The 14,966-nt window shown below is 32.7% G+C and overlaps 1 protein-coding gene across 2 annotated transcripts in view; it reads right to left on the bottom strand.

Annotated features, from left to right (window-relative positions):
- Positions 1-392: 392 nt before the first annotated feature.
- Tip60 (Histone acetyltransferase Tip60) overlaps positions 393-14,966 on the bottom strand; it is a 118,534-nt gene continuing 103,960 nt past the window's right edge. For both annotated transcript variants that reach the window (XM_085815052.1, XM_085815051.1), the window contains 4 exons: positions 3,067-3,207; positions 1,716-1,809; positions 1,351-1,513; positions 393-870 (listed from right to left, as the gene is read on the bottom strand). In XM_085815052.1, coding sequence (XP_085671178.1) covers positions 654-870; positions 1,351-1,513; positions 1,716-1,809; positions 3,067-3,207 — 615 coding nt within the window. In that variant the 3' untranslated portion in view covers positions 393-653. The remainder of the gene's footprint in view (positions 871-1,350; positions 1,514-1,715; positions 1,810-3,066; positions 3,208-14,966) is intronic.

Below are 14,966 nucleotides of genomic sequence, written 5' to 3' on the forward strand. Positions count from 1 at the left end.
AGTGTGAAAAGCAGTTGCAAATCAATCACGGAACAGTTGTGAATTGGAATAGCTACATGTGAGAGGTTTGTGTGGATTCTTTACTTAAATGTCAACAACGACCTGGTATGATCGTTGAAGTGGATGAAAGTATGTTTACGAAGCACAAAAACAACGCGGGATACATGTGGCAAAAGGACACATTTGAAAAAATTTTAAATTATATTAAAATATTTATGCCTCCAAAATAAAAAAAAATTTAGAACTAAGATTTGTTAAAATTTTTTATGTGTATGCTGACAAAATATCACAATAATAAATATCTGGTAGGCGAGATTTGCGCCGGCGAAACAGAAAAATATCAAATATAATTTTGCAAAAGTCTTATCCAAATAGTTGGAATAAACACTAAAAAAACACAGAACTAGATTTAATGTTCAACTTAAGGTAACAATAAATTAGTACAGCACATGTATATCACTTTCACTATTAATTAACATCACAAAATAACAAAGATACAATATATACAAACCATAACAATAAAATCCGATTATGGCACTTTGAAGACAGCAATTTTCAGCCGGTCTAAGTTCATGTTACAGTTGTTATGTAATGTTACATTTGTCAGTTAACTCTTAACATTTTGGAATTTGTACTATTTTAATGCATATAGATCACCATTTTCCTCTTTTTGACCAATCTTTTGGAGTCCAGTGTAATGCTTGTGAATCTATACGTATTATTCGCTTTGCAGCAGCTCTATGATATGCCTCTAGTACTTCTTTGGTCAAAGTAATAATATATTGTCCTTTGTAGTAATGAATCAAATTAAGGTACTGTAGCGTGGATATCACATCTTCCTTTTTTATACTTGTTTGCTCCGATATTTCTCTGAAAGATATTAAAAGAGAAATTTATAAAATAAAAATTGAAACTGAAATAAACACAGTACTGCAAATAACAACTTATACACACGTTTGTGCAATATCATATTTCTGTGCATATTTTTATGCTTATTATTAGTTTATACACAGAGACATAAAGTGATTATTAAGATTGAAGTTTCAAGAATAGCAGCTAAATCCATATGTCTTACTTAAACAACCTCTTCAACTTTCCATTTAATATTAATTAAATTCTATTTAAATGTTCAATAATATTTGACCTAGTGTGTTCAAGTGTATAAATGTGCATCTTGAAATGTATCTAAACAATTAGCGCAGTACATAGGAAGGTTTACTGAAATATGCTATACATTTATCACATAATTATTTTTGCCTACTTTAAATTAGATTTTAAAAAATTTACACAGAAACAAAAATTTATAAAAAAAAAAAAAAAAAAAAAAAAAAGATGTTATAAATTACTTACTGAATTGTTATCTGAGGTCTTTCTCCTGTTTCCAGTGGTTTAACATTGACTAGAATTTCTAAAATGGTTTCAGACCAGTAACTTCTATAGGAGAGTAGACCTAAGTCTGAAAGGGGTTTCTCCGGAGAACCAGTTTTACCTTCAAATTTTGAAAGCTCATAACCTAAGACAGATTAAATGTAGAGGGAATGTATTTAAATCAGCAATTTTCAAACAATTATTTCAAAATTCATTGCTCTTTAAATGGATTTTGTGCTAAATCTGAAGTTACAAATATCCATTCAAAAATAATTGAAGTATCCCCTGCATCATGAACTAATTATTAAAACATAAATCATATTTCATTTCATCACCTGCAAACTTACTGAATTCTATAAGCATTTTTCCATATCCTTTTCTCTGGTATGGAGGAAGTGTTAAAATACAAGCTACATTATAATCCTCAGTAGATTCTTTTTCCTAAAATAAATAAATAAATAAATAAATTAAAAAAAAAAAAAAAAAAAAAAAAAAAAAAAAACATGTACGATTTATACATTTAAAAATATAATTTCTATTAGAAACAGAACTTGAAATAAAGTAATTCCAACATTTAAAATTATTAGTGTTCATGCTCTGTGTGTGGATCAAAACAATACATACTCAGAATATGATAAGAAATATATTTAATTCTTACAAGGTTAATATCCAGAAAAAATATTTAACAATAATTAAATATATTTTCTCTGATTCTTTTTATGATTATTATATTCCAAATAAGCATTGAATTTTTAAAAATCTTGGCATTGCAAGACAATACTATGCATTTTCCCTATAATAGAACTATAAGAATTAGTAATATTTTGAAAACAGACTGCTTGAAAGATGTTAATTTTATCTTGAATGTCAATGGAACATAGAAATTATTTGTTTGAAACAAAAATATATTGTTTCAGTCAATAAAATACATGTGCATTGTTTGGATATTTAAAAATAAGACTAGAAATTTACAAAATATTTCTTGCTGCAAAAATAACTAAGTACATCAGCACTGAAACGGAAACACAGACATCAAAGAAATAACAATAACAGCATGCACTCAGGACCTATAACCTATATATATATTTTTTTTTCAGAAGCTTCAGTGTATGTAAAAGTTGTTTAAACTCAAAATAAGTAAATGTACAATTTTACCTACCAAAAAATGGATGCAAATTTCAGCCCCACTCCCAATATGGCTAATTCCACAAACTTGCTTAACTTTTGCTAAACAACTTTTACAAGTTGAAATAATTAATACGCTATAATTAAATCTAACTTCATTTTACAACGAAAACTACTCATTTTAGAGTGAGCAAAGCTGTGAGGGGCTGGGAATATGAGTAAATGTCAATCTATAACCTAAAAATGACTTCAACCTGTTTGTATCAAAATGCAATCGCAAAAAGTGAAACAAAAGTCACAAAACAATTTTGTTTTTTTATAGTGAACAAAATTTCTCAGTTAGCAATACAGATTTACTACATTACAGATTACATACAGATTTAAAGTTTAAATACTGCATACTTACTCCGCCACCACCACCACCACAAAAAAAAAAAAAAAAAAAAAAAAAAAAAAAAAAAAAAAGTAGTAATGTTTTGTATACACTTTCTTGAAAAGAACATTACGTTATGGTAAGGAAAAATGTGTACTTTTGCTAGTCACCTGCATGACACAAAATGTTATCACACTAACCTTTGAAAAGTATCCAACAATATGAAATCCACTATTATCTAATTCTGTCATAACATAAAACAAAAACGGGTCAGTATCATAATACAGAGTTTTGTGATCAAGGAAACACTTGGCTAACAAACATAGATTTTGAGCATAAACCTAGAAAGAGAGAAAAATACAATATAACAAAAAGTAATTCTACATAAATTTAAAACACCACATAGCAGCATAAATGCCATACATGGAATTTCATAAAAATCGCAAATTACATGTGTCAGTATTAAATATTTAAACTGCAAAAATTAACTGTTTACACACAGATAACCTCTTAGTAATGAAAACTAGATATAATACATATTACTGCAAAGGGTTATTGAACTCTGTAATAAATAAGACATATTTTTAAACATAAAAATTTTATAACATTAAATATATTGAAATTCCATAAGATATTTTATCTGTAGAATTCTACAGCTTTCAGAGTATGCAGTTCTTTATTTCCCAACTTAAGAGCAAGTAAACATTCTTAATTTGTTATTATCATACAGGCAGTCCTCGACTTTCACACAATTTGCTATTCTGCACATTTTAAAAAATTCAATTTTTTAAAGATTTTTAGCACTAATGAAAAAATTTACTAGCGTGTTAACTGTTTTTGGCTTACCCATTCCATCTGTGTCCCCCCCCCCCCAGTCTCGTCAGCAAGAGGCATTCACGGCCATGACAAGGTAAGGAGTGGGGTAACATATGTCACAGACACATTACTTTCTACAAAACTGGTGGACTTTTCAAAATCATAATCACTACTGTGTTATTCCGAGCAAGAGGTCAAAATAGATTCAGTCTTGCAGTATGCCATATGTCAATGTGTTGTGTATTTCGCCAATTTATTTGTTCAGGATTGCCATTCAAACAGGAGAATGAAATTCCCTGACTTTTCCAGGTGTGTTTTAAGAAAATTTCAGTCTATCTGCCTAGTACGTGTTGGCTGTGCTGAAAGGTACATTAACTGTGGTGCTATTTAAAAACACAAAAATCTGACAATTACATATGTCTTTTATATATCTATGTAATCCCTAAAGCATTAATATAATGGGAGTTGTTTTCTCCACTGAAGATTGAGTAAAAAATGTCTTTTTTTGCAGACATTTTGCAGCTAAGCGAAAGAAAGAAATCTATTTAATGATATTTTAAAATAAATTCGGGTATTTTATATTTATTTAGCAACATACATAAACAAACAATATATGCATTGAATTTTGCGATGGTATGTCGTCATACTGCTAGAATTAGTTTCAGGAGTATGACAGAAAAATTGTCTAAAATTTTAAAGCATTATTAACTAATAATAAATCAATTTTGGGATAAATGACTTAATGACTTATTAATGACTGAGTGATCAGTCTTAATGACTGATTAATGACTTAATAACTGATTAAGTCATGATTAATCATGACTTAACGACTGATTACTGTTGTTTCGTTTTACTGCAAAATAACAAAAGGCAATTATTAAAAAAAAAAAAAAAAAAAAAAAAAAAAAAAAAAAAAAAAAAAAAAAAGATTTTGTGGTAAAATGCTAGTATACGGTACGGCCTTGGAATGGTTTTGAAAATTGTCGCTAACACCAAAATGACCCATTTACTGCTCATCATAATGTCGCCAAATCCCGCGTGTACCATATACTAGGATTAAACTCATTTTGTTTTATATGAGAATGGGAAGGCATTTTCTTTTGTTCAACATGCAAATCAAAGTTGATGGAAATTTGCTCTGCCTTTCTAAAAGACAATCTGATAGAAGCTGCAAAAATGGACTCTACCTCAGCTGCCTGAATGGCGCTCACGAGATACATAGTTTGCCAAGAAAGCGATCGCTTCCAACGTTGGCGTTAAATTGATAAACATGAGTGAAAAACAGCACTATCCATACGAATAAAAATAAATTAAGGAGTCATTTATCATAAACTTCATACGATTGAGACAAAGATAGAAATAATTCAATGTTCTGAAAATAGAGAATCTTTTGCTTGAGTTGGACATTTGTATGATGTAAACAGATCTACAATATGTTAAATTTTGAAAAATAATAGTAAAATTAAGGAATACATTGAAAATTGAGAAATATTTCTTCAAAGATTATTTCTAAAGACACAGCATAGTGATGGATGAAAAAGAAAGGTCTTTGGCATCATTGATTGGTGATCAACATCAAAATAATGTCCCTAAGAATTTTTCGATTACTCAAGCTAAGGCTCTTAGTTTACATGAAGACTGGAAAGACTAGATTAAATGCAGATTAAAAACACAGTGTTTTAAGCAACTAATAGCTTGTTCACCAAATTAAAAATAATATATTATTTGCATAATATTAAATTCAGTGGAGAATCAGTTGATATTGCAAAATCATTTATTTTCTCATTGTCCAAAATTACTGTAGATGGAGAATTTTCTCTTAGTCAAATATTCAAGGTAGAGAAGACAAGTTAATTTTGGAATTTTTTCTAAAGAAGAATCAGTTGCCCTGGACATAAAACTGCCCAAAGGCGACTGGCATTGCTTCTTGGTGGAAACTTAGCTGATGATTTAAATTGAAGCCATTGTTAGCTTACCAATCGGAAAATCCATGAGCACTGAAAGGGAAAGATAAAGAATTGCTTCCAGTCATTTGGAAATCAAATAAAAATGTCTGTGTTACTAGGTTGATATTTAAAGATAGGCTAACTTTTCATTTTCTAAGACAGTTATGCTATATTATAAAAATTAATATTTGCAATTTGAAGTATTATTATGCAATACTCCAGAATGCCCAAAACTCTGCTGAGTTTACACCAGAAATAAATCTTTTTCTTCCTCTCAATACAGCTTGCCTCATACAGCCAATCAAACAATGATAGCTACGTTTAAACGATACTGTATGAGGATAATAATGAATGATCAAACAATGATAGCTACGTTTAAACGATACTATATGAGGATAATAATGAATCAGGCCATCACAGTATCTAATAGGGAAGGTGAGCCTGCATTAAGATATTTTTAGAAGAATTATAATATATGAAAAGCAATAACTAGCACCAGAGACTCATTTGCTGAAATAAAATGAGTTGAAAATGAAAGGTTCCTGGAAACAATCATGCTTACAAATGATGGAGTGATTTTATAAATTTTGGTGAAACACCAGAAGCTATAACAGATGAAATTGTTAACCTAATGCATGAACTAAACTTGATAGTGAGCAACGAAGATGTTAATAAGTTTACTGAGCCTTTTTCAGTATTTCTGGTCAAATGAATATTCAATTGAGCAACACCAGAACAATAATGAAATACACAATGAAAGTTAGGAAGATGCTCATAAAAACATTCATACTTTGAACAATTAAAAATATGTATGATGCCTTCATACATCTTGACATATTTTTGACTGTCATGGAAGAATGCGACCTCAATGGAGAACCCATATCTCAAGTACACAGGGTGCTTGAGAAGGAAACAATATGTTATAGAAGTGTTTATTAAGTCACATTCAACTAATATTTGAAAGCACTTTAAACATGCCTCATTAACTACATTATGTATACATATTGATATAGAAATATTTTAAAACACAGTTTTTGGTTCATATCCTTTTACATTTCTCTACTTTCAAACAATTCAACAATTTGCACACACTTTCGGGAACCAATTATGCGCGAGAGTCGAGAGTTACCTGTATTCCCTATTCTAAAGAAGTGTTTATATGGTGTAAGCAATCAATTTATCAAAAGTAAATCAATTATTTCTAACAAAGATTTTAGGGGATGCAATTAGCTTCCTATTCAAATTTTACTATGAATGAAAAAAGCCATTTAATATAATTAGACCATATTAAAGCCACCTGGAATACTGCGCTACAGTACAAAGTCCGAAATCCAGACTCGTTGGGACTTCGGCGATTCCGGATTTTTCCGGATATTAGATCATCAGTTTAAGTCTAGTAAGATGGCATGTAGAAATTATAAAATTCAAAATATGAAATTGTGATTTATGAAATAATGAAGTATCAAAATAAAATTTGCAGCTATCATCATCAAGTTTAGCTATCATTTACTATACATATTTGGCTATGCATCATGATGAGCTTGGCAACTAACAACAAGTTGTTCTGTTAAATTTTATCTTGCTTCTATTGCACGCTGAGATAATTAAGCCTGAATTATATTAGTTTAGTTATTTATTATACCTATGTCTATTTCTTGCACATGCTTAAGGCTTATTGAAGGCCGGTGCTAGATATCTTACCACCTGATACAGTCTATGTGAGTCCTAAATTCTGCAACCTGGTGCGGCCATATGAGTCCTGGCGCTGGTTTTGGGTTTATGTGAATAACAAATCAGTTATTCTTAATTCAAATAGCACTAAATGTAATCTTTGGGTTTATGAGTATTATCAACAAAATCTAATTTTAGCATATGGAAAAAATTTTTTGTTAAATGTTTCCTCATCAGCATTTTTTAGTGCATTCAACTTAAATCTGTAATCATCGCCAAACATAAAGTCAACATAAAAGGTTACCATACTCCTTTATTGTTCAATTACTAAAAAAAAAAAAAAAAAAAAAAGATGATGTTTAGGCATTGCTACACGAGTCATTATTCAAGTTTCCATGTGTTGATAAACATGCGGTGATGAAAGGAAAGTATAATAAATAATGATTCCCCACGTTGGCATCAGATCAACAATATATCTATGTAGAATATTTTGGTTTGAGATGTGTGCTAAGCAGATATGCAGCAACGGAGCCAAATTATTGATCCTACAAATTTATGCTAAAATGATTCTTTTTTCAATAACAAGGTATTATTTAGTGTCAAAGTTAAATTAAGAATCGGAACTCTCCAGATGTTTTACTATGTGCGAAGGAGGGAATCAGATGCGCATACGTAAAGCCTACGAGAAAAACGTTGTTGGTGGTTTTGAGGTCCGGATTTTAGATCATTTCGAATATTGGACATCCCTATTTCGAACTTATTTTTCATCTTAAATTAAATGAGAATTTTTTTAGCCTTCATTAAAAAATAAGAGAATTATTATTTTGGATTCCCAAAATTTGAGTACTTTTTTAAAATGTGGGGCTGAGGAATATTTTGGCTGGCTAACTGTTATTTTTTAATTTTAAAGTTGCATGCACTGATTGCAAATAAATGAGAAAACAGTTGTTTTTAGTTGAGAAAAGTACGTATTACATGTTCTAATGTAATTTCTGCTAAAGCTAAGTGCAGCACACCTTTGGACTACACAATTAAATAATTTGATATTTTAAAAATTAACCAGGTAGAGAAGTTAATCTGTGCCATTAAAAATCGGAGAAATCAGTATACTGTTTTATGTTAACATTAATGAATAGTTCAGTGTATTAATTGAAACTGAAACCAGAATAGGCCATGGGGAAGGAACAAGTATGCTTAAAGAATTACAAATTAAATACAATAACTATTACATATGAAGTTCTAAAGTTATAAATTTATGTAAACAATGCCAAATGAAACAGAGTGCACCTAAAAAAAAGGTACTGTTGTGAAACCAATGGTCAGTTCGGAGTTAAATTCAAGATGTTAAGTCGATCTGATAGACCTGCAGTCACACAGGGATGGGAAAATAAGTTCATAATGGCATATCAAGATTATGCAATGAAGATTGTTTAATAAGGTTATTTAATGAAGTTACAACCTTTAAAATATTATGATAGCTGAAGAAGTAGCGTACACATTCTTTAAATATTTTTAACGTTTGGTGCCCTAGCTATATTACATTCAGATAATGGCAGAGGATTCAGAAATCAAGTGAACTATGTGCTATCTGGAAAGATTTTAAGATAGTTTATGGAAAGGGTTATCAGTAAATACAAGGCTCGAATAAAAGAGCTAATTAGAATATGCAGAGCATGGAATGAAGGAATATTCCAAAATCCTTATGATACCCTGTTTGGACTTCATCCAAAAATAAGAAGTATCATCATATTTTCCTAATGAGCAAATCAGAAATACTGAAATCGAAAAACAGCTTGAAGAAATTAATATTTTTGAAGGAAATCTGAGCAAGTGATTATACTAAAAACCTATCAGAAAAGAAAAAAATTAAAGAGGAGCTGCAACCTCCCATGTCTTCATATCAAACTCTGATTGAACAACAGGAGTTTATTTCTATAAAAACAGCAGCTATAAAAGAGAATCTTCTACTGCACGCAACAAAATGATATGAACTTGAAAACTTCCTCCTGCTCAAACTAGTGATATCATACAAATAGAAGTCCCTGATGTTAACCTTAGTCACCGAAATGTGCTGGTGGTAGTTGTTGAAATAGAAACTCTGACTTTTATAAATTAACAAACCCACAAGCAACTTTATACCCATAATCAGTTAAAAAAAAAGTTAATTTCATAGATGAAATTTCTTCTCAAGAAATGTTGCTCAGAAAAGGAGTTTCAATTAATTCGAGAAGCAAGGCTATATGCACTATAATAGCAAAAAAGTGTTCAACGCCTAAATACAGTCCTAAACACTAGGAAATCTTGTGCAGTTCAAAGTGTCAACAGTTTAAGTTGTAATACATAAGAACATATACTGTTAATTGCATAATTTATGATTTATACTATTTTCTTTTTTGACTTAGTATGTACTGTTCATTTTAGGTTCAACAGTTTATTTACATGCGTTGTAACTTAAGCTTCTCCCTATTTTGTCATATGTTTTAATAATAAAGTATGACTTAAAAAGTTGCATTTTTGTCTTAACGTAACAAAAATGTTTTATTCAACATTCACCATTAGTGCACGCAGAATGTCAGTATTAGCTTACGTGTGTGAAACAATGATAATTAGAAAATATTTCAAACATTCACCAAGCTACTATGTGAATGCTAACATTCACCGGAGGATACTGACATAAACAATGCATAACTTTTTTTTTTTTTTATAAAAATAGGTTCAAAAACTGCATACTTTTTTATTACATATTTCAAATCTACATATATTTTGAGTTAAAATATACAAAATTTTTTTGTAAAAGAGATTTTTTCCTTTTTTCCTTAAATATAGAATTAGATCATAAATAAAGTTTGGAAAACTGAAACTGAAGAACAATCTCATAAAAGCAAAATTCTGAAAATTAATCTTGGTTAAATTGTGATTTATTTTACGAAATACAAAGGTAAAATGTAGATATGCAAATATGCAAAATATTTATTAGAAATAAAGTTTAGTATGATAAACTTCGAAACAAGGCTCGAGGCAAAATCCTACCTTGCAATCTTAGCACCGAATTTGGATTTCTTTGTGAACTTTTTTGCCAGTTGCAGTTTTTTTTAGCAACAAACAGCACACTGTCTGCAATGGTCTTTCTTGATGAGATTTGGGGATACATGGTTAGTAAAATGTCCTCACGGGATTGAAAGCTGAATTACAGACATCTTTGAGCTTTGGGAAGAATACACAAAATGGTGCAAAACATGCTTGTATATTTTGCAGAAATATGGACAATTAACACCATCTGTTTTGAATCTGTTCTGAAATCATGGGTTTTGCTACTTCTACGTTGCTCGTGGAAATCACAGGATATCTAGCAAGAGGGTTAACCAGATATTGATCTTTTACAATAAGATATTTAACGTGCAAAAATGTGCAATTTTCTTGTATTTTACGTGAAAACAGATTGCAACGTACACACCACAAATGGAACTGTTGTTCCATCTACATAAAGACCAATTTTGCATACAAAAAAATAAGAGTATTGCATATGTTTGGCATGAGACACAAATTCGGCTAAGAATGACTAGCTGTACGTGTACACATAAAATGAAAATCTAGGATAAAAAACTACTGGATGCATATTCACTCTTTTCGCATTAATAATTATAAATTTATTATACGATGCTATAGCTGGTATGATGTACATAGTCTATACTATTAAAATCTGTGTGCGTCTGTTTGTTTGTTTGTTTGTTTGTAACATCATCTTCTCCAGAACGGCTGGGTGCAGAGCTTAGCGGAAGGTACCGTTGGATTCGGAATGTCCGTGGGAAGCCATTTTGACCATTGGCATCTTCGTGCGATTATAATTGGCCGAGATATTAATTAAAAACTAATTTTCTCCCTACTTTCCCTACGTTTTTCACTTTCTTACTCGAGTTTTCCCTGTTTTAGGGATTTGGCTACTTGCCAAATTCGTTCTTCTCGAATATCTCCGGAACGGCGCCGAGTTGGAATTCGAAACGCATATCTCCGGATGTCAAAAAAATCAACGAGTCCATCGATACCGGTCCCATCTTCGTACGACAATAATCGGCGGAGTTATTAATTAAAAACTGCGAAAACGTTATTTCATTTTTCGGAGTGGCAACTGTCTCGGAATTAGCTGAGATAAAATTGCTTTTTTGAAAGCGCCGGGGGGGGGCAATTGCTTCCGTTTCAGATTTGTGCTGGCGAAAGGTCACGTGTCAATTTCTTTTTTTCCAAATATCTATGGAACGGCACTGATTTGGAATTCGAGACAGGTATCGCCGGATTCGAAAAAATTCTCGGAACGCATTGATACCATTCTCATCTTCGTACGACTTTAATCAGCTGAGATATTAATTAAAAACTGTGAAAACGCCAATTTTCGCGCTCATTTTTCCGATTGCAACAGTTTCTTGAATCGGAGATAAAAATCAAGGTTAATATTCTGAAGTTAAATAAAGCATGCGATAGCATGTTAACTCACTATATTTTGAAAATATTTCGTTAATGTAGGTATTTTAAATAAACTGCTGCTTTTTGCAATTTTTTTATGTCTGGTTGGGATAATTGCCACGATAGGTTATTTCCACGTTATTTCTTTTATTGATATTGTGTAAAAGTCGTGATATTACATTAAATTTAAATGATGACGTTCTTGAAATTGTGCAACTTTAATTAGCTGAGATATTAATTAAATAAACCTGAAAGCGATGTTTTTTTAAATATGTTATTATTTTTTGAATAATAAATTATTTTTATCGAATAATATATTTTTCACGGTTTTAGATACGTAGACTTAATTTACATATCCTTTTTGAATTTAAATGATATTGTAAATTAGTTGGCAGCAATAATAATTATTTTTATTTTTTTTAGAATTAAAATTTCTTAATTAAAATTTAATTGAATATTAGCTTTATACGAATAGAGAATATTTGTTAAACTCAAATGTCACTCCTTGCAGCAATGGTGCAAGAGAATTATTTAAATTGAATTTACGTATATTCTTGTGAAACGATTTTGTTGTAAATTTGTGCGGATTCTCTCACAGTTTAAAAAAAAATGAATTTTCATAACGAATCTACTCTTGGAATAATAAACCGGAAAATATTCGTGATTATATTTCGTACAATGGCCCATTAGCGGCTGAGTCGCTGAGCAAGAAAGCTAAAATTATTTAATGTTTTGCTTCCTATTTTTTAAAGATCTATTCATATTTAAAAATTAATAACTTTTCTTCTAATTAACTTACGGACTTGAAATCCCGGAAAACGGTCTGGCTCCATGGGTGTTTTCGATGAAAAACCGATGAACACTGGTAGTTCGGTCCAACTTTTGAATCCCGGCGAGCAGGCAGGCTACACGGGTGTTTTTGTGATTTTACGCATGTGTAATGTTTATGCAATGTCTTCTGCATGCATAAGTGAATAAAGCGGGCGTCAAAGTCACTGAATACTGGTAGTTCGGTGCAATTTTCGAACCCCGGCGAACGGGCTGGCTGCATGCGTGATTTCGTGATTTTCCGCATGTATATAGTATATTCAGTATCTTCTGGATGCATACATGAATAAAGAGTGCGCAGCCCGCTAAAAACCGCTGAACACTGGTAGTTCGGTCCAACTTTCAAATCTCAGCCAGCAGGCAGTTTACACGGGTGTTTTTGTGATTTTACACATCTGTATCGTGTATGCAGTATCTTCTAGATACATAAATGAATAAAGCGGGCGTAGCCCGAGCAAGAAAGCTGAACACTGGTAGTTCGCTCCAACTTACGAGTCCCGGCGAGCAGGCTGGTTGCATGGGTGTTTTCATGGTTTTCCATACGTGTATTGTGTATGCAGTGTCTTCTGGTTACATATGTGCATAAAGCGGGCGCAGCCCGCCCAAAACCGATGAACACTGGTAGTTCGGTCCCACTTTCGAATCCCAGCGAGCAGGCAGGCTACACGGGTGTTTTTGTGATTTTACGCATGTGTATCGTGTATGCAATGTCTTCTGTATGCAAAAGTGAAAAAAGCGGGCGTCAAAGTCACTGAACACTGGTAGTTCGGTCCAACTTTCGAATCCCGACGAACGGGCTGGCTGCATGGGTGCTTTCGTGATTTTCCGGATGTATATAGTATATTCAGTATCTTCTGGATGCATACATGAGTAAAGAGGGCGCAGCCCTCTCAAAACCGCTGAACACTGGTAGTAGATCCAACTTTCGAGTCACGGCGAGCAGGTAGGTTACACGGGTGTTTTTGTGATTTTACACATCTGTATCGTGTATGCAGTGTCTTCTAGGTGCATAAATGAATAAAGCGGGCGCAAGAAAACTGAACACTGGTAGTTCGCTCCAACATACGAGTCCGGCGAACAGGCTGTTGCATGGGTGTTTTCATGATTTTCCGCATGTGTGTCGTGTATGCAGTGTCTTCTAGATACATATGTGCATAAAGCGGGCGCATTCAGCCCAAAACCGATGAACACTGGTAGTTCGGTCCAACTTTCGAATCCCGGCGAGCAGGCAGGCTACACGGGTGTTTTTGTGGTTTTACGCATGTGTATCGTATATGCAATGTCTTCTGCATGCATAAGTGAATAAAGTGGGCGCAGCCCGCGCAAGAAAGCTGAACACTGGTAGTTCGGTCCAACTTACGAGTCCCGGCGAGCAGGCTAGACGCATGTGTGGTTTCGTGATTTTCCGCATGTATATAGTATATTTAGTATCTTCTGGATGCATACATGAACAAAGAGGGAGCAGCCAGCTAAAAACCGCTGAACACTGGTAGTTCGGTTCGATTCCGACGAACGGGCTGTCCAACTTTCGAATAAAGGCAAATAACAGCGGGCTTCAGCCCGCTCAGCTGGCGGGCTTGCCCGCTAGTCTATACTATTAAAATCTGTGTGCCTCTGTCTGTTTGTGTGTTTGTAACATCATCTTCTCAAGAACGGCTGGGTGTAGAGCTTAGCGGAAGGTACCGTTGGATTCAGAATTCCCGTGGCTCGCCATATTGACCATCGGCATCTTCGTGCGACTGTAATTAGCCGAGATATTAATTAAAAACTGCTTTTTCCCCTATGTTTCCCTACGTTTTGCACTTTCTTTCACCCGTTTTCTCTGTTTTAGGGATTTGGCCTAGTGCCAAATTCGTTTTTCTCGAATAACTTAGGAACGGCGCCGAGTTGGAATTCGAAACGCATATCTCCGGATTCGAAAAAAATCAACAAATCCATCGATACCGGTCCCATCTTCGTACGACAATAATTCGCGGAGTTATTAATTAAAAACTGCGAAAACAATAATTTCGGCACTCAGTCTTCCGAGTGGCAACAGTCTCGGCAGTCGTCGGAGATAAAAATGCTATGGGAACGCCAAGGCCGTTCGCCACTAACAAACTAAGAATAAAAAATTAAAATAACTTAAAGGAATAAACTGAAAAGCTAAAATAAAACTAAAAATAGAAACATTCTCTTCATTTAGTTGTCGTTAGGTGAATGTAGATTGGTTTATGCCCTTGATAAGTCGAGTAAATGACGTCATAGATAAAATAAAAAGTTTTGTTTCCCGGTCTGGCAACAGATCAAATAGAATCAAAAGTTTAGTTTCCTGGTTTGGCAACAAAAAATTTATTTACGAATTTTGGATTTGGAAGGAGACCGTCGCAATTTTTTCCAGC

Source organism: Stegodyphus dumicola, chromosome 4 (assembly GCF_044657685.1).
Source record: "Stegodyphus dumicola isolate Sdum_Otavi_A_Nest chromosome 4, ASM4465768v1".
Taxonomy (NCBI): Eukaryota; Metazoa; Arthropoda; class Arachnida; order Araneae; family Eresidae; genus Stegodyphus; species Stegodyphus dumicola.